A 22912-nucleotide genomic window follows, 5' to 3' on the forward strand; every position below is an offset into this window, starting at 1 on the left:
CTGTAATCATGTAGATCTGAACAGCTGGAAATAAGCAGGCTTAACATTCATGCGGTCACGTTCAGTACAGCATTAGCATCACATTCAAATTGCAGGGCTATAATTCATTTACAACATAGCTGTAACCCAAACATGCAAGGCATCATTCTGTCAGTCTCACCTCAGCAGGGGCCAAAGAATTTCACCATCTGAAATTCAGCTTTATTCAACCTTTCATTATGTAATTACACTCGCACATACACACAGACACAGAGACTTGAGCAAATGATCATCTAATTGGTGTGGAGCGCTTAAGTGTGTGTGTTGCTGTCCTTGTTGATTTGATTCTGTTTCAGTCTTTGCATCCGAATGTGATGTGTGAGGTGTTAGTGTGTTAGCGCATTAGCGAGGTGTCGGAACGAGGGGCCCATCAGCTCGTTAATGAGCAGAAACGCTAATCGTGTTTCACACTGACACAAACGCAATTAAAACATCTGTACCGCGGCGACCTGATCTCGCACGTCTTTCTCTCCCTTACGCTAATGCTTATGTTTTACAAACAGAGAGAGAGAATTTGCCAAGGCCCCGTTGACTGTTATTATGACAACTGTCAATCATATTGGCATTAAAAGTCTTAATTCACAGCAGTGATGATTGATGTATGTCTTTTTCCTAAATGACAAGAAGCAAATGTGAGTGGCTCTAACCTGTACAAAAGCGGCTGGCATGATGCTAAAGGGTTCAGAGTGAGTGTTGGCAGCTAAGGCTCGCTAGGTGGTCTCTTGTGTAAAAGAAGTACACTTACAGTATATTTTCACTTTTAAAAAATAAATGAATATTAAAAGAATGTGAAGTGGGAAGAGAATAATGTAATGGCATGTTATCAGCTAATAAATAATAATAATAATAATAAAAATAATATATAAAATAATATATATTCAATTAATTACATGAAATATGGTTAAAGTGTTCTGGAAAATATTATAAATATATATTTGTAATAATTAGTTCAGTTTAGTACATTTAGTAGGACATTTAAATTAGCTTAATTAAAATTTAAAATAATTAAAATTCTGATAAATATTTATATAATTCAGCTATACTGTGCTTTAGTATTTAGTCAACACATCAAAATAAGTGTACTTATTTAAAGCATTACAAAAATTATTAAAACTTTTCTCAACTTTAAAGTAAAACTTTTAATTGGACATTATTACAAATTGCACTTTTCAAAAGAATATTTAAATGTGTTATGAAAACGTTCTTTAAGCACACTTTGCACACAAAGTGGCCTTTTATGTTATTAATTTAATATAATCTGCAAATACTGTTTTTAAAAACAAACTTTTAAGATTTGAAGTACACTACAAGTGTACAGTCAATACAGTTACGTCCACTTGTTTTCCACAAGGGGTCTCTATGGTATTCTAGCATGACATAAACTTATACAGAATCCATTTTTCCTATATTTAAAACTCTGACTCTCTAGAAAATGTAGAAACTTGACTCTCCTTCAAAAAGCCACACAATTTGAAGTATCATTTGTGTCTTAAGGGCAAGTTTAATTCTTCAAGTTCAAGTCCCTAACCCATAATATAGTGATGTTTGCATTTTGTTAATAATAATCCTAATGCATGTGCAATACATATGGATACTGCTGTTATGCATTTGTGGTCAAACACACTCAGTATGCAGACAAGGCTTTTAACAGCCTAAAAAAAGTGGCTGGTCTATGCAGGGGAAAGGGGTTGCTTATGACTAATTAAAACCAGTCTTTAGATTATGATATTCTGAAGCTCACAGCTTTGCTACCCACTTACTGGCAAGAAAACCCCACCGGCGCTGCCTCGCTCTCTCCGTTACACCCACAGCCCTCCCTCGTCTTCTCTAAAATGATGCATGGACGCTCAGCCCAGTGTTGTCCTCGTGATGGATTGGAGCACTTTGGGGGAAATTTCAGTTCATGGCCACCCTTGAGTAGAAGCTTAAGTAAGATTCTCTTTAATATTGTAATGGAGAACTGAGCGGCATGGGGAAAAATGGACCCCTATGGATGATCTAATGTATGAGATGAATCCCAGGTCACTTTGAGAGGAAGATACGGGGCGGTTGGTATAGATGCACTTTATTCAAGCCTCTGTGGAAAGAGTTGCAGAATAGGTTCACAGTGGGATTTCTGTGATTTCTGTGGACGGTGAAAAGTAATTATACTACTGGAGAGATATCAGAGCACCTGCAGGTGTTTAAATCACTTGGATGGCCCTTATGCAATACATTGGCCCTAATGTTATTAAAATACTTAATTCAGTAACTAACGGAGTTAAACAGGCCAGACGTCCATTATAAAGCCATGCTTTTTAAAATATAACTATAGAAAATAATCCAATTTTGGGTCACACAAGCTAATGTAGTAACAAACATAAAGAATTGAAACCCACTACCATTGGCTCCAGTATGATAATGAGATGGTAATGAAATGATAATTGTATGGTAATCCGGCAAGGTTATTCAGAAGGGGAGGGGAGGTTTCTGACTGAGCAACTGTCAAAATGTCACGCCTTAAAAACATTAAAAACACTGTCTGAAATACACACATTGAAGGATAATGCTGAATGAGATGGTTCCTTCTAACTAATAATTTCAGACTCAAATAATGCAAGTACAAGCTGATAAACATTGATACTGTATAGTTTACACAAACAGGTATGCCTAATGATGATAATAATAGCAAGAATACCAAATATAGAGGACATAAGAAAACTTCCAGCAATCTAAGTTACTGAGAAATTATAAATAAGGAGCGCTTCACATATAGTTTTGAAGAATAGAAGCTGAAAAATACAAATGCCGTGGCGCCCTCTAGTGGTGTGTAATAGTAACAGCGTCGAAACTAATCACGACTGGCCCCGAGTCATTTCCACCACAAAAATCACAGAAATAAATTGTAGGCTTCACAGTACGCACCATCTCATTACTTTACACAATTGGAGCCCAAATAAAGTTTATCAACAGTTAATGTAAGGTAGGGAAAAACTGCTGGCATGCTGCTTGCCCGTCATTTTTGATTAAGCTGTAATTTTCACAAATTATGCAAAATGATTGAACATCGCTGTTGGAAAAACCAGTATATGCTGGCCAGGTAGGTTTTAAAAGCATGGATGCTGGTTTGAGCTGGTCACTCCTGCTCAGGACCAGCACATGACCAGCTAAGGACCAGTTTAAACCAGCGCATGGACGTCTAAGGACCATCTTAGACCAACTCAAACCAGCATCCAAGCTTCAAAACCTACCTAACTAACCAAAACCCTGTATTTTTCAACAGGATGTTTAATTGTGTACTCAGGGTACATAAAGTAGAAAAAATTATATAAAATTAGGTAATTGATTAAGGAGCCACTTTATTTATTTACTTAGTTTTAAATATAATTTCCATTAGACCTACATTTTAATGTCCAGTAAGAAATATTTATGACTGATTGGTACCATCCACCATTTACGTACCAGACATCTCGCAGGTATAGCAAAACTAAGTTCTGAATCAAGGATGAAAAAGGATCCCAGTTGACACTTTAAGCGTTTGCGCATTTACCAAAATACATTTATTTATGCAATTTGCAGGCGCTTTTAAAGCTACTTTTACAAATGTGTTCAGTTCATGCATTCCCTGGGAATCAAACCTATGGCTTTCCTTGGTGTATAATGCATAACAACACATAGCATTGAATCACTTGTGTTTTTCCTTAATGTATTGCACTCAGCAGATAATAATGGTGATGATGATTATTCAACTTTTATGCAACACTGATGTGCCTCTTTATATAGTACAAATATTTCCTTTATTAAATAGGTTAGAGAAAACCCTCTAAACTCTCCTTCCTTCTTCCGTTTAGTAACCCTGACTGACCTGTTCTTACATTTAAAAATACACTCTGTATAAAACTAAAAATATTTTTTTATGGTCAAATTAAATGCAAATAACAGGTTCTAAACAGAAGCTGTGTTTGTTTATTTTTACTGGTTTTGTTCTTTGTGTGTGTGTATGTCTGATATTGTGACATTGTGTCTTTAGTTGGAGTAACTCAGTCAGTTGATGTGATTACAGTTTGAGGTCATGGAGCCATTATATGCATGAGTTATTTATTTATTTTAAATATCAAATCAATTTAGTTAAAAAAGTTAATACTACAGCATAACCAATAAACCATCGATCTGTACAGGCAGGCACCAAAAAACTTTTACAGTAGATTATTTCATGCGTAACCTATGCATCATTATTAGATTATGCAAATATGAGTTGTTATACAACTGGGAGGTTTTTGCATTCTTGGATTCACATGTGCATTGTTAATGGTAATTAAAAATTTTCTGAATGTGGGGTTTCCTCCTGTGTGGAATGTTTCCTCTTGATCTGAACTTTTCTGAAGTCTGGAGGTGTGAGCGGGAAGGTGACAAGGCATCTGTTTCTAGAGTAATAGAGGAGGAAATGGAGACATATATTTTAGCAACATCCTCAAGCTCACCCAGTCTGCTGAGAGGACAGAGAGAGAGCTGAGGACTCTGGTTGAAGAGGCAGAAAAGGGTCTCCAGACAAATAGAGAAGGGAGAGACACACAGATGAAATGAAGATGTATAACAGTAAGATTTGGTTTGGGCTTTTTGCCATCTTGGGAAGTTTGGCGGGTCGTGACTGTAGACCTGCTTCAGGTTCACTGGAAGCCATGCAGTTAGGGGACTTCATGTTTGGAGGACTCTTTCCAGTTCACCAAAGCTTCAAGATCGTCAACATGACCAGCAATCCTATTGAAAACGTGTGTGAAACGTGAGTCTATGCATACAGCTTACATTAATAATGTCAAATCCTGAGAAATTCAAACTTGTCTAATTTTTATGCGTGTGTATCTCCGATATCTGGAAGAATGAAGAAGTTTTTGAACTATATCTCTTATGCTCACCAAGGCTGCATTCATTTTACAGTAATATTGTGAAATATTATTACACATTATTGTCACACGATCTTTCAGAAATCATTTTAATATACAGATTTGCTGCTTAAAAAAAAAAAAAAAACATTTATTTTTTATTATTATGATCAATGTAGAAAACTGTTTTCTGCCTAACAGTGAAACCGTGGAGTGCTACCATTCAAAATCTGGGTTTAAGTAAGATTAAAAAAAAAAAAAAAAATAATACTTTTATTCAATAGGGATGCATTAAATTGATCATTTCATCCAAAATGTTAAACAGCAGAAACTGTTTTCATCATTGATGATAAGAAGAATCATTATTAATAATTGAGCTCCAATTATAAATAATAATAACTGATTATATTGAATAATGATTGTTGATTGATTGGTCTTTCTTCAGACTGTTTATAAAAACCCCTTTTCTAAATGACTGAGTAAAGCACACTTGTCTTCTTCCTGTTCCCCCTGACAGCTTCACCGTATCCAGGTTGATCCAATCTCTGGCGATGACTGAAGCGGTGGAGGCCATCAACAAGTCCCCCATGCTGAATGGTCTCACATTAGGCTACAAGATCATGGACACGTGCTCTGATGTGACCACTGCTCTTCAACACACCGATATCTTCATGGATAAAAATTGTGGCAGCACTAATTCATTTTTTCAGGCTGTTATTGGAGAGTACCATTCTGAGGTTTCCATCGCTGTGGCGAGGTATCTCACCATGGGTTATATGCCACAGGTATATTTTGTTTAATTGACAGATAAATGACTAACAGCCCAAGTAGCCTATCAAATTGCGCTGCTGTCGCTGTCTGCCAATTTTTCTGACATCTTGAACTGTCGTGCACATGCAACCACCATAACCAATTTCTATTATCTCACTCGGTGTCAGAATGTTTCAGTAATGCTCTTCTTATTACTATTATTGCAGATCAGTTATGGTTCAACAGCTGGGGTTTTAAGCGACAAAAAACGTTTTCCGACATTCAGGAGGACTGTCCCGGAAGATGACCACCAGGCTAAAGCAATCACCAAAATTTTGAAGTACCACAACTGGACCTGGATTGGCATAATAGCCACAGACGGAGATTACGGCCGCTACGCCGCAGACCAACTTGAGGCGCAGGCCAATAAACAAAATATTTTTGTGTCATACCGAGTTGTGCTCCCTGATTTTCTCAACGATGAAAGCTTAGATTCCAAACTCAATGAAACTATTCAAAAAATCGCAAACACCTCAAAAGTTCAAGTCATTGTGTCTTTTGCCAAATCTCACCACATGTCTCGTTTGTTCGATAAACTCACTCCCAACGCATCTGGACGTTTCTGGATCGCTGGGGATAGCTGGTCGACATCACTCAATGTGCTAGACAATCGTCCCTTGAATGAAGTTGGAAAAATTCTTGGAATAATCCCATTTTCAGGAAACATCTCTCGTTTCAGAAGTTACATAGATAATCTAGATCTTAACCCTGATTCACAATCAAACAACACCATCCTGCAGTACTTCATCAAAGGAGAGTTGAACAAAAGCAGAACCATCAAAGAAATAAGAGAAACCCTACAGAAAGCTGTAAGTCCTAGTGCAGTGTTTAGTGTACAGTTGGCTGTGATGTTTGCCGCTAATGCTATTAAAGACATCTGTTCTCGAAAAACCTGTCGTGGAGGCTTTGATATTCAACGCTCTGAGGTAAGTCATTTTATCTGTTATTTGATGTTAAATCAAATAATAAATATTCAAAAGCTTAAATATATCGTCATCTTTTTCAGCTAAACGACGCCTTGGCAAAGACCATGTTGACTATAGATAATGAGAAATATTCATTCAGCAAATCTGGAGATTTGGATACCGGTTATGATATCAACATTTGGGAAGCGGCACTTGAAAATAACGCTGAATTTGTCAACAATGTGAAACTGAAGACTGTGGCACGCTACATGATCAAGAATGAAAGCATGCTTTTCCTGAATGACACACAGAGAAATCCTCTGGAAGATTTCACAGTGAGTTTCTGACGCCACATAATACAGAACGAAGTGCTGTTAGAAAAAAAAATATATTGTGTCGTTCCAAACCCGAATGACTTCCTTTCCTCTGTGGAACACAAAAGAAGATATTTTGAGAAAAGTTTTGTACATATAAGTCCAAAACAATATCAGGATTCTAATTGACTTTCAGTATACTGACAAAAACACAGAAGAAAGGAAATCATTCAGGTTTGGAAAGACATGAGGTTGAGTAAATGATGAAATTTTCTTTTTGGGTGAATTATCCTTTTAGGACTAATACATTTTGCAAATATGTTGTTTAATCTGAAATACCATACAAATAAGGTATATATTGAAATTTAAATGTATATGGTATTTGGTCCAAAATTTGTTTTTTGTTTTGTTTTACCCCAGGGTCGTGTGATTTCGCAGTGCTCTCAAAGCTGTCAACCTGGATTTAGAAAGGTTTTTTCTGTAGACAAACCCATCTGTTGCTATGAGTGTGCGAAGTGTCCAGAAAACACCTTTTCAAACCAAACAGGTACAAATTCATTCAAATAAAATTAAGTCACCTGCACCCAGTGTTGGTTGTAAAACGTTACAATAATGCAGATTACATAATCGGATGAGGATTTGTCAAGCACTGGTAAAGTAACACACTCATTTAAAATTGACAAGAAAATATTGTTTTCCCAATTATTCACTGACACCTCTCCTGTCCCTGTGTTGAGAGTGAGATGCAGAGGCACTTCCTTCAGGCTGAGGCTTATTCATTTCACTTTTGGTGTGAATTATTGAAAATAAATACGGCCCAGCTCTGGTAACAAAATGTAACGCAAAAGTAACAATGCTTTACTCTCCATAACAAATAACTAAGTAACGCAGTAGGTTACTTTTTTTGGAGTAACACAGTAATGTAATGGATCAATTTTTTTTAAAAGTAACTTTCCCCAACACTGTGTACACATTAGAAGTCAATGGGAACTGAAACTTTTTGGTTTTGAATGACATGAAGGGGAGAAGATGAATTTGGTGTCCGATCCATTAACTTAAGGATGTTTAACAGATGTAACTTTTCTTTCTTCTCCAGATGCACATGAATGTATAGACTGTCCAAAGAATTCATACTCTGTTGAGAACTCCACCACTTGCACTCCCCGAACGGTAGATTTCCTGTCCTGGAGAGAGGCATACTGTATCATCTTAGTGGTGTTTGCTTGTCTTGGCATCCTTTTGACACTGATTGTGATGCTGGTGTACTTAGTCAGATGGGATACGCCAGTGGTCCTCGCAGCCGGGGGTCCCATCTCCATCCTGATCTTGCTGTCCCTGCTCGGGACGTTCACCAGCGTCATCTTGTTTGGTGGGAAGCCCACAGACATACAGTGTAAAACCGGACAGGTGCTTTTTGGCCTGAGCTTCACCCTGTGTGTCTCCTGCATCCTGGTCAGGTACTTTAAGGTTCTGCTGGTCTTCCAGAATGATTCTGCTCTCAAACGGGTCATGAAGAAACTCTTCCTGCCCTACTGGATCATTGGCATTTGTGTGCTTATCCAGGGCCTCATCTGTGGTTTCTGGTTGGGGATGGAACCACCCACGGCTTCTGAGAGCTCACGGATCAGGTCTGAACTTATCCTCCAGTGCGATGAGGGGAAAAGGCTATTCTTTGGACTCATGCTGGCCTTCATTAGCCTTCTGGCTCTGGTGTGCTTTGGATTCGCCTTCCTGGGACGGAAGCTTCCACAGTGCTATAATGAAGAGAGGTGCATCAGCATCAGCATGCTCATCTACATTATCAGTTGGGTGGTGTTTGCCCCCATCTATGCGAACATAGTTAATATGACCCACTACAAATCTGCCGTTCAGATGGTGGTGATGCTCTTTTCTGCATACGGGATCCTCATCTGCCACTTCATGCCTAAATGTTACATCATCCTATTGAAAAGCGAGAAGAACACCAGAGAGGCTTTCACAATGGGCATTCGGGAGTTCGCCAGACGCTTCAACAGAAGTTCACGAGTGGATCGGCATAGAGCTGGACTCGACCGGCCAGAAAGCGCATTTACTATTGACTCTGGAATCGAGAATATAATAAATGGGGTGTACTCAAATCCCTACCCACCAAGCACTATTTCTTCATTTCACATGTCCATAGATAATCTGCCCCACGAGGTCAGTGTGTCTGGAGATTCCTTGTATGAGTTTTCAGTGTACTCTGGATCTTCAGCAGATATGAATGAGGAAAACCAGCAACAACAGACTTTAAGCGGCTCTCAAAAACTCCTCCAAAGGATTAAGAATAACCGTACTGAGCTCAAAAGGACATTAAGTGTCCCACACTTTTAAGCAATACATTTTATGTTTTTTATTGTTTTTAATTATGCTAAATTCTCTTGTCAGTATAATCCTGTTTAACCAATCATTTAAACAAAAAAGAAGCTCCATGATGTTTATGTTTGACATGCTTTATGTGATTGTTATCAGTGTCATCATTGTCTTGAATGATCTGATTTAGCACTTGTATTTGTGTCCAAATCAGGGAAAACAATAAAGCTTTTAATCTCGAATGAAAACAATATATGAAAGAACGAATTAATAAATTAGCAAAAATAAATAAATATATAAATACAAACAATTAATAGTTAGAAATGTCAATACAGATATGCTTATAGGGATGCAATCTCAGGGGAAAACAATAAAGCTTTTAATATACAGATACGTTTTTTTTTTTCTGTGAATCTGTAACCAAAGCAATTTATGAATGAATGAATTATATAAATTAATTAATTTAAAATGAACTAAATAATTGAATAAGCAAAAAATAATATATACTATGATAATATCAGTACTGCATTAACCCATACATTCTCCAAATATTTGGGATGCTGGATCCAATCAACAATACATCTGAAATGTTTAATAAAATATAAAGGATATTCACAATTTAAAATGTGGGGAGAACTGTAAAACACTGCTTTATTGGTTCTGCAGTAATACACCGAAGACATAATCTGTGGCATTTCAATAAACAGTTAATAAATAATTTTCCGTGAAAATCTATTTACAATGTTTGTCTTTTTGTTCTTATTTTGGGGCACAATGACTTTACTACTTCAGATGCAAAACAACCTACTTTAATAGCACTGTGTAAATCTCAAGCAAAGACACTTTTAGTAGATTTTAGATTTAGTAAAATAGCTTTAATGCATTTTATTTCTGCTCTCTAAATTGTTGATACTGGTGAACAGGCCATAGCTGGGGCTTGCGGTGCCCCGGTGCAGTTTGTACCAGTGGACCCTGTTTAAAATGGTTTCATTTTTATGTTCGCTCTATTTATTTATTTGTGCTTTTAAAAAGTACCAATTACCAAGTAATGCTTCATTTTGTTCAGACTGTTCATTTGCAATTGAAGAAGAAACACTTAAGCAGAACATGGTCAGGTCAAAGTGTCTGAATAATTTTTGGTCCCAAATAATTTTCATTTTTTATATAAATTTTACTGGCAGTCCACTATATGAAGAATTTTGAGGTATAATATGTCAGAGCTGACTTTATTTCGCTATAATCACTTACGTACCTAAATATGCAGGGATCCTTTAGCTCTCAACTCTTATCACAAATGTTTGGTTTGATTGTGGATTAATTCTTGTTAAACCTTCATTTATTTTAATGGATTAACATTAAGGACACCAACAGCAGCTAGTAAATTAGGTGCTGTCACTTTAAGAGACAATGCATCCATTATAATTATACTCATCTGATTTCTTTCTTCAATGTTTACTTTCACTTAAGACATAACCGACAGGTTTTTTTTAATGAGGATACTCTAAAAAAAATTGGTATTTTAACACAATTTTGTATGTATTTGTCGGTACAAGAGCAAGAAGAGGCAAATTTGGGGTTCAAGCGCTTTGAGACATACGTCTATCTGCATGCACCCTGTATTTGTTCGTTCAGGTGCAGGAGGACACGAAGGAGAGTTCAGTTCAGTGTTGCTGTCCGTGAGACGCAGCTCTCTGCATCTGTACTCAGTTGAGTTTTTCTGCGTCTTGTGTTTGAATGCTTTAAACTCATTCGAAAGTTTAAATTGGCAAGGCTTAAAAACACATGCAAATGATAAGTTTCACCCCACTAGCGATGACTTCTCTGGAATTCCTCTTGCTACATAACAAGAGATGATAAGGTTATATAATCCTGTTGATTTATTTGTTTAGTCTTCCTGCTTGTGTGTTTTTGTTGTCTGACATGCCTGAAATTCTTACAGCAGCTTCAACATTATTTCAAGAATGCTTCTATAAACTTGGTTTTCCTTGTTGAAGTGACTATTCATTTTGATCTTGGCATCAATAACTGATGACTTCAGTGACAGAAATGTTATCTTCCTGATTGAGCATAGCAATGCATTCTTTACCGCATTTCCATCCTCTTCCTGTAAAGAACACTTTTATAAGCTCTCATTTGTTAACATTATAATACGTTAAGAAAAAAAAAAATAGGGAACATTAGGGTACTGTATTAATATGAGTATTAATATAAGTAATTTTCTGTATTGATTTTTTCCCCCAGTATTTTGTCAATTTTACACTGCATTGCATTTTGTTTTGTTCATTGTTAATATTACTACTTTACAGTTCATGTTAACAGACAAAACTTTTGATTTTAAAAATTTATTAGTAAATGTGGATATCAACATTAGCTAAGATTAGTAAATGATTTAGAAATATTCAGATATTGTTAGTTCCAGTAAACCAATGTTTTTTTTTTTCAATTATTTTTTATTTTACAGTTTTAGTATTGTAGTATGCTGTTGTCAGTTTTTACTGTTTTTTCAAAGTATACATATACATATATATATATATATATATATATATATATATATATATATATATATATATATATATATATATATATATAATATCTTTGTGGAACATGATCTTTACTTAATATCATAATGGTGTTTGGAATAACAGAGAGTTCTATAATATTTTGACCCATACTATGTTTTTTGTTTTTGGCTATTGTTAAAAATATACCCCAGTGGTCTAGGGTAACACACACACACACACACACACACACACATTGCCTATATGTATATATATATATATATATATATATATATATATATATATATATATATATATATATATATATATATATATATATTACTACAATTCCACCATTGTTTAAATAGAAGTTAGTATACATTAATATGCAGTCTGAGATGTATGTATGCAGCACAGACAGATAAGATTAATGCCCCATGCTCTATTTCGTGTGTTTACAGTAGCCTAACCAAGCGAAACATCTAAATGAGGCTGTGTGTGCTCGTCTACTCGTGTGCTCGACTGTTCATTTGCCACTCATGCCAGTATCTTGACTACGCTGATTAGAGGCAGTATTCCTCAGCTGTCAGGCTGACGGAAAACAATCAAAGCCCCCATACCCCCAATCACCGCAGCTCTCTCCCCGAGCGCCGCCGCCGCAATCAGCCGCTGATTAGGAGCCCGTCGGCCTTCTCCAGCCCGCAGCGGGGGTTAATTCGTGCGTCAGATGGTGTCGCAGAGGGCCACGGAGAGGCGAATGAGAACGTGAGCGGGATGATATTGGACGGATATAGCCGACCTGTCAATCACTGGGGATTCACTGTAAAGGCTCAGAGACTCTCTTCATCTCGCTCTCCTCCCCCTCCAGGGCCGGGGTAATCTATTTAAGCCAAATGTGAGGATGCACCAATTAAATCAGACGCCGTTTGGAAATTTTTTGCCTGTTTTCGACACATGAAAGCAATCTAATAACATGGTTGGATAAATAATACATTTACCCTGCGTTGGAAAGAGCATAGCTGCTGCATGTTGTTTCGCACCAATTCGCTGTTTATTGCTACCTTTTAGCCTGAAAATTGTTTACTGTAATGTTCACGTGGAAGTTACATACATTTTCTTGTAAAGCACTCTTATAATGTTTATTTCATTTACAGTATGCATTTTAAAAATGCACTTTTAACAATGTAAATAATTTCGTCTAAAAATATAAAAATAAAAAACTCAGAAACTGCTAGTAAATGTAACAAATAATTAAGAATTAAATGTTACATTTTTGAAGTAGAAAGACTGAAGCTCTATTTTCTTGTAAAAAGTAGCTACTCTGATCTTTTAGGCCTAACAAAAATAGATATAGGCTATTAAATAATTAAAAACCTTAAAAAATAAGCAAATTTATTTATAATCTATTTTATTTTTAAAGTATGGGGCTATATATTGATTCTTTCATATAACAGTTTTTTAAATATATATTATAGCCTATTTTATTGTGTCTCAACGCCAGCAATTACTGAATGCTGTTTGAGAAATAAACTTTGACTTGACTAAATAAATAATTCTTCATATTAAAGAATGCATTAGCATTAAAATGATTATGCTCGAGAATACTGTAGCCTATCGCGTTTGATTTGGTTTAATTTTCTCAATCTTCTTGGTATAAAGACAATTGTTTTTATTATTTAGGCAACTGTAGGCTATTTCTAAAGTCATTTGGGGCGTTTTTAATGATCTGCTGTTTTATGTATATTGTACTGCCGTGGTGTGGAATAATATATTAATTTATTCTATACAATGAGAATAAATGTATTGGGTTGCTGGGCGGAGATCTGTGTATCTACGCATGTGCGGATGTGAGTCACCGTAAAGTTTAGTATACACTCCCTAAGCTGACAGCCCGACCAGTTTTGCATAACCCAGAAGCGGAAAAAATTCCAACGAGGTATGCTTTTGTTTCATAAAAAATAAAAAAACTCTCGAGAAAGCTAAATGTTTTAGGTTCTTGACGAAACTTGAACTGGACTTGACTTGGTTAGTTTGTACCCCGTTATTCAGAAGCGTCATGACGTCACGGGCAGCACGTCGATGTTGTATGTGCAAGTTTAGTGGCGCAATTTTGTTTGTTTTTGTTGTGTTCATGATAAGGTGTGTTTTGTGTTTGCATACTATAGTGGGTCTAACGACATTGCTAACGACCGGTTTTTTTCACAACCCAGAAGCGGGAAAAAATTCCACCGAGGTATGCTAATTGTTTCTTAAACAAACAAGCAACCTACTAACTAACTCTCGAGAAAGCCCCGCTAAAGCTCTCGGTTCTTGACGAGAGTTTAATTCAACTGGACTTGTTTAGTTTATCCACATCATGACGTCACGGGCAGCATGTCGATGTATGTGTCGCAGTTTTGTTTGTTTTGATGTGTGTTCGTGATAAGGTGTGTTTGCATACTCCAAATTCAGTTTGCTTTCATATATATATTGGGTGGAGTAGGAAAGGTTTTGACTTATTTGTGCAGCTAATGGCTACATTTCGATCCTTACTTTAACAGCACTTTCTTATAGCATTTATTGGTACCATGCAAGGCAGCATAAGGTTCAAACACGTATCATCAATTCAGTCACCAGGATCTTTAGTGAAACGTTTTAAGGCAATATAATGTTCATAAATTCCCAACCTTTTTGTTGATGCTACAAACTCCATGTGATCTAGACTAACTGTAATTCTGTTTTGTCTGCAATAAATGCAATAAAAGGACTCCCTCTAGAGTTTGAACTCGAATGCATGTGATATTTCACATCCTTTCACTAATTTGCCATTCACAACACTGAACATTCATGCTTTGAATGTTGGCACCAGTGATGGTATGAGACATTAATGCCATGATACTTAAATATAGTAATAGTATTAACTAATCTTTGAAATCATTGGTAATGAGTAATTTGTACAACTCCTGTAATTGTTTTAGATAGCTGTGTTTTTATTTTATTTGATCTGTTTTAAAATATTTTTATATTTATTTATAATGTTATTACATTTATTTTATTTGTTTTTATTATTGTTATATTTTATTATATATGTATATATATATATATATATTCATGTTATTTGGTATGATTTGATTTAAATGTATGTATGCATGTGCAGCATTATTTTCTTCTTCTGCAAGGCCACCATTGTAAATAAAACAATTATTAATCGACTTGTATGAATAAAAAGATGTAAACAAACAAGCAATAAAGATGAACAAACAAGCAAACAATAGTCATCTGGGATCCTGGTGACTTACAGTATGTCACCAAAACGTATCTTTTTCAGGGACAGCAAAAGTAAAATTGTACAGTTTGTACTTGTTTGTCCTCAGGATGGCCTCCACGTGGTGGGGACCCCTCTCCATGACTGTGGATAATGGCACTGGCCCTCTGGACAACAGCAGCTGTTTCAGTGCCACACAGAGCACTGTGCTGAAGGGGGTGAATTTCGGAGGAGTGCCTGTCGTTCTGCTGATGGACTTCTCACTCTTTGTTGTAAGTTCTGCAGTTAGCTGGGAACCGATTGGCTTGTGCTGCAGGAATTGTGGTATTTGATGATTGGTTGGTACAGATGTAATTGGATAGTGCTGTGTATCTTCCAATAGGTGCTGCTAATAGTCTTCACTCTGATCAGAAGGAGGCTGTGGGATCACGGGAGACTCGCTCTTGTCGCAGAGACTGAAGGGTATGTGAGATGAAAGCACTAGTAGTCATTATGGAAACATACAGTGTTATAACTGACTGTAAATGTTCTTAAGCGAGTCAAAATTACAGTGTTAAACTAGCAAAATTATTATTTTTTGTAATCTTTTGTTGCTGCCGGTTCAGCGATGCTCAAAAACAGCATTACATTAGGTTAATGTCATCCATGTCCATAGAGGAGCCTGAATACGAGAAGGTGAGTTTTAACCATTATCATCATCTTCCTCAATTATGACATCATTCAGGACATCATCAAGATCTTCCTAATTTCCTGTAGGGTTGCTGCTCTTGGCTTACCTTTATCGTCAATATGGAGTAAGTGCTGTTTTGGTGCTACATATTCATTTGACATGTTTACACCTGAAAAGCTTGTTGCTTCCTGTTGATATTGTTGCTTTTTCCTGAGCTCAAATAGGGAGGTTTGCATTGTAAAAGAACTAAGAGTTGAAACTGATGTCTGTACATTTTGTGTGTGTGCGTGCAGTGACACTTTGGTCCAAGAGAGATGTGGAGTGGATGCAGTACATTATCTGTCATTTCAGAAGCACCTTGTCATCTTGCTCTTGCTCATCTGTGTGCTTTCTGTCACTGTCATCCTACCAGTCAATCTATCTGGCGACCTGCTGGGTATCTAACACACACACACACATACACACACACACACACACGCACACATACAATGGAAAATTCAATGCGTCTCAAGAATCCTTCATACAGTGGCTTGGTTATTGGTATTAGCAAGCTGCCTCACTGTTTACTGTTTCTTTAAAACGGAAACTTGACTAATACCAGACACACTGACAGAGAAAAATGAATGAAAGATATGTGCCTGCTGTAGGAATAAGTGTGTAAAGAGAAAAAAATATGAAAATATCTGTGGAGCCAGAAATGTGTTTGATTTAAGATTTATCATACTGTTATTGTCAGATTCTAATGCAGATTTAAAATGTAGTATATTTCAGTATCCAACATTGATAATAAATCAGCATATTAGAATTATTTCTGAAGGGTCATGTGACACTGAAGACTGGAGTTATGGCTGATGAAAATTCAATCTTGCATCACATGAATAAATTATATTTTAAAAGTAGATTAAAAACGAGGAGCGTTATTTTAAATTGTTATAATACCACGCCTTGATGAGCATAAGAGACTTCTTTAAAAAAAATCACAAATATGACTTCCATACGAAGATATTAATGGACAGAATATTTTTAAAGCATTATTTGATTTGTAATACTGTTATTGTCACATTTTTTTGATGATTTGAATTATTAAATGTAATCACGAAAAACAGTTTTTTACATCCTATACATTTTTTAAATATATATAGTTTATATATTTTTATTTTTAAAGGCATGTGATGCATAAATATGTTTGCTCACTTGGGTTTTGGAAGAGCGGTAGCGGTTCATAATCTCAAATAATGTCACCATATGAAATACTTTCAAGTTTCTTTTCTTAGACTTCAGTCTCTGCTGATTGAAAAAGTCTGATTCACTCATTACTGTGTTCCAGGCAATGATCCCTACAGTTTCGGCAGAACCACCATAGCCAATCTTAAGCAGGGGTATGTACAGTATGTGTCCATGTGCAAATGTTTAAATGTCTCTGTGTGTGTCTATTTGAACTGTATTTTAAATGGTGTCTTTGCAGTGATACGCTGCTTTGGCTACACACTGTATTTGCATTTTTGTATCTCATGATCACGGTGGCCCTGCTGAGACAACACACCTCTAAAATGAAGGGAACCAAGAGAGAGATAGTAAGCCGTCCTACCATTTCTCTCTCTCTCTCACACACACACACACACACACACACGGTCTAAATCTGACCCTGGTTTATTTTTCCATAGGCCAGAAACACCCTGTTTGTGAGGGATGTACCGACTGCGGCCAGTAATGAGACTATAAAAACTCACTTTATGTAAGTGGCAATGATTTTCCAAGACTTTTGTTTTGTTTATTTTTTTAGCTATTTCCTTCCCATCTCCATGTTATATGTTCCATACAGGGCATGATCTCAGCTTAAAGCATGTGGAATTGATTAACTTTACATATGGAATGTACTTGCATAATTTTAATAATAACCAGGTGTAATATTGACACCAAATGGAACAGTAATCTGTTTGTTTAGAAACTGGTGGGCTCTAACAATGGCTTGAGTTGGGCCAGACCTACTTGTATATTAGTGCACCGGAAGATATGAAATCTGTTAGGGAAAGCTATACATTTTTACTAATATTAATGTGTCGTGAATGTATATTTGTTTGCAGGGAGGCGTACCCCTCCTGTCAAGTGACTGATGTTAACTTGTGTTATGATGTTGCCAAACTGATTGACCTGGACAGAAACCGGTAAGAAAGCCTGTTATTATTCACAGATCTTATAGGACAGACCCTCACTGACCTGTTATGATTCAGTGTTATCTTGGTATTATTGAGATTTTTTGTTTTGTTTTTATTAATAGTATGAATTTGTTTTTATTTTTATATATTCAATTTTTGTTAAGGTTTAGTAATTATTTTCTGTGTTAGTTTTGTAATGTCTATATAGTTTTTTTTTTCAGTTTTAGTTTGAATTATTTTATTACATCAGGTTCATCAAACAATCAAATCATCAATCAAATTATAACTTTTCCCTTGTCAGAAAATTAAATAATTGTTAAGTACTTTTTAAAATACTTTTTTTTTTCAGTTAATGTTTTTTTTTTCAGGTAACATTTTTTAATAAAAAAGAAAAGACTTTTTAAAATATTTTTGACTATAATTTTTTTTTATTCTTAATTTTTATTGTCATTTTTTGCAACAGAAAACGGGCAGAAAGAAATCTGCAACATTACAATAAGATACTTGAGATCCAGGGACGACGTGAGGTCATCAACCCTCGCCCATGCAGCCACCTGTGCTGCTGTTGCAGTCACTGTAAGGGCTGTGAAGTGGTAAGAACTACCATCAACCATTTCAGTGGCCTTTGACCTTTAAGCCTTGGGTGTCTAAATAACGTGTGTTTATGTGTAGGTTGATGCTATAGAGTTCTACCGCTCACAGGAGGCTGCTCTGCGTGACGAGGAAAATAGACTTAAGGAAAATGAAGAACTGCATCCTCTGGGCATGACATTTGTGACCCTCCAAAATGAGTACATGGCCTCTTAGTGAGTGATTCATGCTTAGACTCAACAGCCTATGTATTAAAAATGGTGCATGATTATGTTTGTACCAGATTTAATATATTGTGGAAAGAAAAATAAATCTAGTTTCTCCCTATGAAAAAAAAAAAAATGTCTGGAACCCGACTGTTGCGCTCTGAGTGTCATTTATCTTTCCTCACAGTATTCTGAAAGATTTCAATGCTCTGGAGTGTGGAGGCAGGGCAAGGGGTGTGGCTGGTGAAGAAATGGGCGGGGGAATCGGGTGTGGGTGTGGCCGGGAGCCTCAGCCGTCCTCTAAGAGCGCGGAACTGAGAGTGAACAAATGGAAAGTGAATTACGCTCCTCACCCACATAATATCTACTGGTACGATTATTCAGTTATATTTTTTTGGAACAAAAAATGTAATATTACAACCTGCTTTAGTTTATAGAGAAACCTTGACCTTCTCTTCATCTCGTTCAGGGAGAATTTGTCATTACATGGGTGGCGTTGGTGGATACGCTTTGTCCTGCTGAATACGGCACTCTTCCTCCTCCTCTTCTTCCTCACCACACCCTCCATCATCATCAGCACCATAGACAAGTTTAATGTCACCAAGCCCATTCACTATCTGAACGTATGTGATTAAACATGTATAATGATGTGAGCACATGAAGTGCAGTGGTGTAAAGACCTGTGTGTTGTGTTCACAGAGCGCCATTATCAGCCAGTTCTTCCCCACTCTTCTGCTGTGGACCTTCTCAGCCCTGTTACCCACCATTGTGTATTACTCTACACTGGGAGAAGCCCATTGGACCAGGTAGACCTTCAACCTCAACTACACTCACACACAAACAAGCTTGCTTAATAATGTCTGTCTATGTGTGTGTGTGTGAAGGTCCAGTGAAAATATGAGCATGATGTACAAGCTCTACACCTTCCTGATCTTCATGGTGTTGATTTTGCCCTCCCTGGGCCTCACCAGGTATGAACTGATGATGATGATAATTAGATGCGTTTTTTTTTTTTTTTTTTCCAGTAGAATATTACAATAGGAGTATTTATTAATTAGTTTTAACATGGTATTATTATAAAGATATATAATTACAGATATTTAAGGCCAATTTGTACAGCCCTACAAACAATCTTTAAAAAATTTATATTTTAAAATGCAACCACAATCTATTGTATTTATTTGTTTACTTGTTTGTTTTTATAATTTAACCCCCTCAAAAACAAACAAACAAACAAAAAAACATAGGAAACCCACCCATCTGTGACAATTTAAAACCATAAATGAATGAATTTTTGATTAGAGTGGCTCTAAAATGTTCCCAGACTGAGCATGTATAGACAGAGAAATAAATACGTTCTTTTTCCTCTCAGTCTAGACGTGTTTTTCCGCTGGTTGTTTGATAAACAGTCTGAGGGGAAGCTGAGGTTTGAGTGAGTATCTAGTGACTTATTCGGTCAAATCAGAATGATTTATTTCAGAATACTTTTGTGACGTGCCGAAATATAAGAATGACTTTCCATCTTCTCTTCTCTGTGTGTCTCAGGTGTGTGTTTCTACCCGATCAGGGGGCGTTCTTTGTAAATTACGTGATCGCGGCGGCTCTGGTGGGCTCTGGCATGGAGCTGCTGCGCTTGCCAGGGTTACTGCTCTACGTCGTGCGTCTGGCGCTCGCACATTCGGCTGCTGAGAGGAAATATGTTAAACAGGTCCGTCTGTCTTCTATCTTGCTGTTTAGACAATAGGTTGAAAACGTATCCCTTGAAACTGATTTGAAATCGAATGAACAGAAATGTATTACTGATCCACTTGTAACCTCTGTGAAGAATCAGGCGTATGAGTTTCAGTACGGAGCGATGTACGGATGGACGCTGTGTGTTTTCACAGTCATCATGGCCTACAGCATCACCTGTCCTGTCATCGTCCCCTTCGGTCTGATGATTTCATTTCCTCAAGACCTTACACACACCGTATTCGTGTATGTAACATTACATTAACACACTGTGACATGTTTGTAGGTTTGCTGTACCTGCTGCTGAAACACCTGGTGGACAAACACAACCTGTACTTCGCTTATCTTCCCGCCCGCCTCGATCGGCAGGTTCACCTGGGAGCTGTCAATCAAGCGCTGGCTGCACCAATCATATGCCTGATGTGGCTTTATTTCTTCTCTGTGATCAGAACCGGTAGCATCAACTGACAAATCTGCATTTTTCAGACAGCTGTATTCATATTTGATTCATATGTTGGTTTTCTGTCTCCATAGGCTTCATGACGGCTACGTCACTGTTCACTTTAGTGGTTCTGTGTGTGACCATCTTTATCTGTATCAGTTACACCTGCTTCGGACACTTCAAATACCTCAGTCCGCACAACTACAATGTGAGCTGCTTGGTTCTGTGTCAAAGTTTATCTGAATTTACAATACAATGTTGTAATTTAACCACCTCACAACCTTTAACCAATGCACACACAAATACTCTTCTTTTTTTTTTATTCTCTGCATTTCTGTTCTGCGTTGTATATTTCAAATATTGTTGGATCTGTGAAATATTGCTGTTGTTCCTCTATTTTAAGTCACTTTGGATAAAAAAAGGTCTGCTGAATGCATAAAAGTAATTGCATTGTCTGTGATTTCAGGTTAAGGAAGAAGATGAAGACGTTGCAGTTTCAGAGAGTTCATCTGCATCGGCAAGTTTCACATTTTTATATTATGTTTGTAATTTTGTCCTGATAGATTTTGACATGAACAAAATCTCTCTCTCCATCCTTTTTTATTTATTTATTTATTTTTTTAGGTGTATCTTCCCAAAGTTTTAAACCCAGATGCATCGTCCGTATCTGATGAATGCAGCATTCGCCATTCATACGGCACCACGGACACAAGCACGCCCTTCCTCATCCCTGAGGAAGATTGTCCAGACTCTGATATCTAGCAACAGACATCGCCCAATCACAACTGCCCTTTTACCTCTGGAGGAAATGGTCCTTGCTGAATCAGAGGTTGGAGGTCATTGTGCAGATGGAGGGAGTTTACCTTTTAAAAACAGGATCTTTTGGTGAGGAAAAGGCACGGGTACGTCCTCGTCGCCACCGATGACACAGCGATCCAAACAGAGGCGTCCGCGATGAGTAGGGACTAGAGTAGCTGTAAGGTCAAAGGTCGTGTCAATGAAAAGCATCTAAGCTGATAAATGCTCTGAGAGATCAACAGAATTTATTATTATTATTTTTTTTCTACACTTACTGAGAGACTTGAGGAACATTTAATCATAAACTGTCATTAAAAAAACCTAAAGGAGCTTTTTGGGATCAATTCTTGTCACCAAAGACTTTAAACTGTTTTCTAAATTGCCATTCAAACACACAGTCCAAAAATTTACAGCCAGCTTCGCCAATGAGCACTTGCCAAGGAGATCAAATATAATGCGAATATATCAAAAACACTTGAACTGACACTTGTGTCTTGACGGAATCAACGCTTTATAATAGGAATTAGTGTGTGCATGTGTGTGAGTGAGAGAAAGCAAGTGTCTGTGTTGTTTGTCATTCTTAATTTATCTGTTTTATACAAATATGTTAATATATTGATGTTGAAAGATTTGAGCTCATAGCTCAGTGGCCTTTCATTAAAAGATTTATAGTTGTGTGTGAGAGAATGAATCCTCGCTAGGTGGCACTGTTGCTCTCTGATCCTTCTGCTTCTTGCAAGAGAGATGTTTCAGGTTCAGTACAAGCTAAACTCAGTATTTTGGCATAATGTCAACTATTAGAGAAAAAATAATTTTTATAAAAAAAATATGCCAAGGTTGGATTTACAGTAAGGCTTGTAGAATGAAGTCAACTGGGCAATGCATATGTTTAAAAAAAAATTATGAGACTAAATAAAATCGCATGTCTGCGTAAAATGTAACTTCTAAAATGTCAATTTAATGTCATGGCCATAACCGTAAGAAGGGATTGATTTTACATCAACTCTATAGAGCACATAGGAAACAGGGCTTCACTAAATAATTCATGTAGGAGCTTTAACAAGTACAAACATCATATTTAATCCATTAGCTGTAATGCAAGGGGAAGAAACTGTGGCTATGAAGGGAAGTTCTTGATGTGGTTCCTGTGTTTGTGTTTTTGTTCTGTAAATTCATTAGATGAGTGGAACAGAAACCGAGTTTTAGTGTCTGATCATGTAAACGGCTCAACCTCTGTACATTGAGTCTCATAGTCTTAAGTCTCAGATTTTCCTGGAAAGGGGTGAATAGATGTCCTCTAAACACACACACCACACAT

General features: G+C 36.8%; 2 protein-coding genes across 8 annotated transcripts; both read left to right on the top strand.

Annotated features, from left to right (window-relative positions):
• The first annotated feature begins 4604 nt into the window (after positions 1-4604).
• Positions 4605-9612, top strand: LOC127971154 (G-protein coupled receptor family C group 6 member A-like). Its single transcript, XM_052573986.1, has 6 exons — positions 4605-4798; positions 5416-5683; positions 5876-6634; positions 6715-6948; positions 7348-7474; positions 8024-9612. Exons 1-6 carry the CDS (start codon positions 4605-4607, stop codon positions 9277-9279), a joined length of 2838 nt encoding a protein of 945 aa, XP_052429946.1. The 3' UTR covers positions 9280-9612.
• Positions 9613-12484: 2872 nt separating this feature from the next.
• Positions 12485-22535, top strand: LOC127977745 (CSC1-like protein 1). 7 transcript variants are annotated; one of them, XM_052582846.1, is made up of 23 exons: positions 12485-12631; positions 15110-15272; positions 15383-15462; positions 15606-15675; positions 15757-15794; positions 15964-16106; positions 16998-17049; positions 17136-17244; positions 17335-17405; positions 17755-17835; positions 18290-18419; positions 18499-18632; positions 18811-18993; positions 19093-19246; positions 19323-19429; positions 19508-19594; positions 19996-20055; positions 20169-20331; positions 20449-20554; positions 20641-20808; positions 20889-21004; positions 21263-21313; positions 21421-22535. In XM_052582846.1, exons 1-23 carry the CDS (start codon positions 12531-12533, stop codon positions 21556-21558), a joined length of 2505 nt encoding a protein of 834 aa, XP_052438806.1. In that variant the 5' UTR covers positions 12485-12530; the 3' UTR covers positions 21559-22535. The 7 variants fall into 7 exon arrangements, with proteins under 7 accessions (XP_052438806.1, XP_052438821.1, XP_052438829.1 ...); XM_052582861.1 differs by having other exon boundaries at positions 12503-12651; XM_052582869.1 differs by lacking the exon at positions 12485-12631 and adding an exon at positions 13597-13692 and having other exon boundaries at positions 15089-15272.
• Positions 22536-22912: the final 377 nt, after the last annotated feature.

Source organism: Carassius gibelio, chromosome A4 (genome assembly GCF_023724105.1).
Source record: "Carassius gibelio isolate Cgi1373 ecotype wild population from Czech Republic chromosome A4, carGib1.2-hapl.c, whole genome shotgun sequence".
Lineage (NCBI taxonomy): Eukaryota > Metazoa > Chordata > Actinopteri > Cypriniformes > Cyprinidae > Carassius > Carassius gibelio.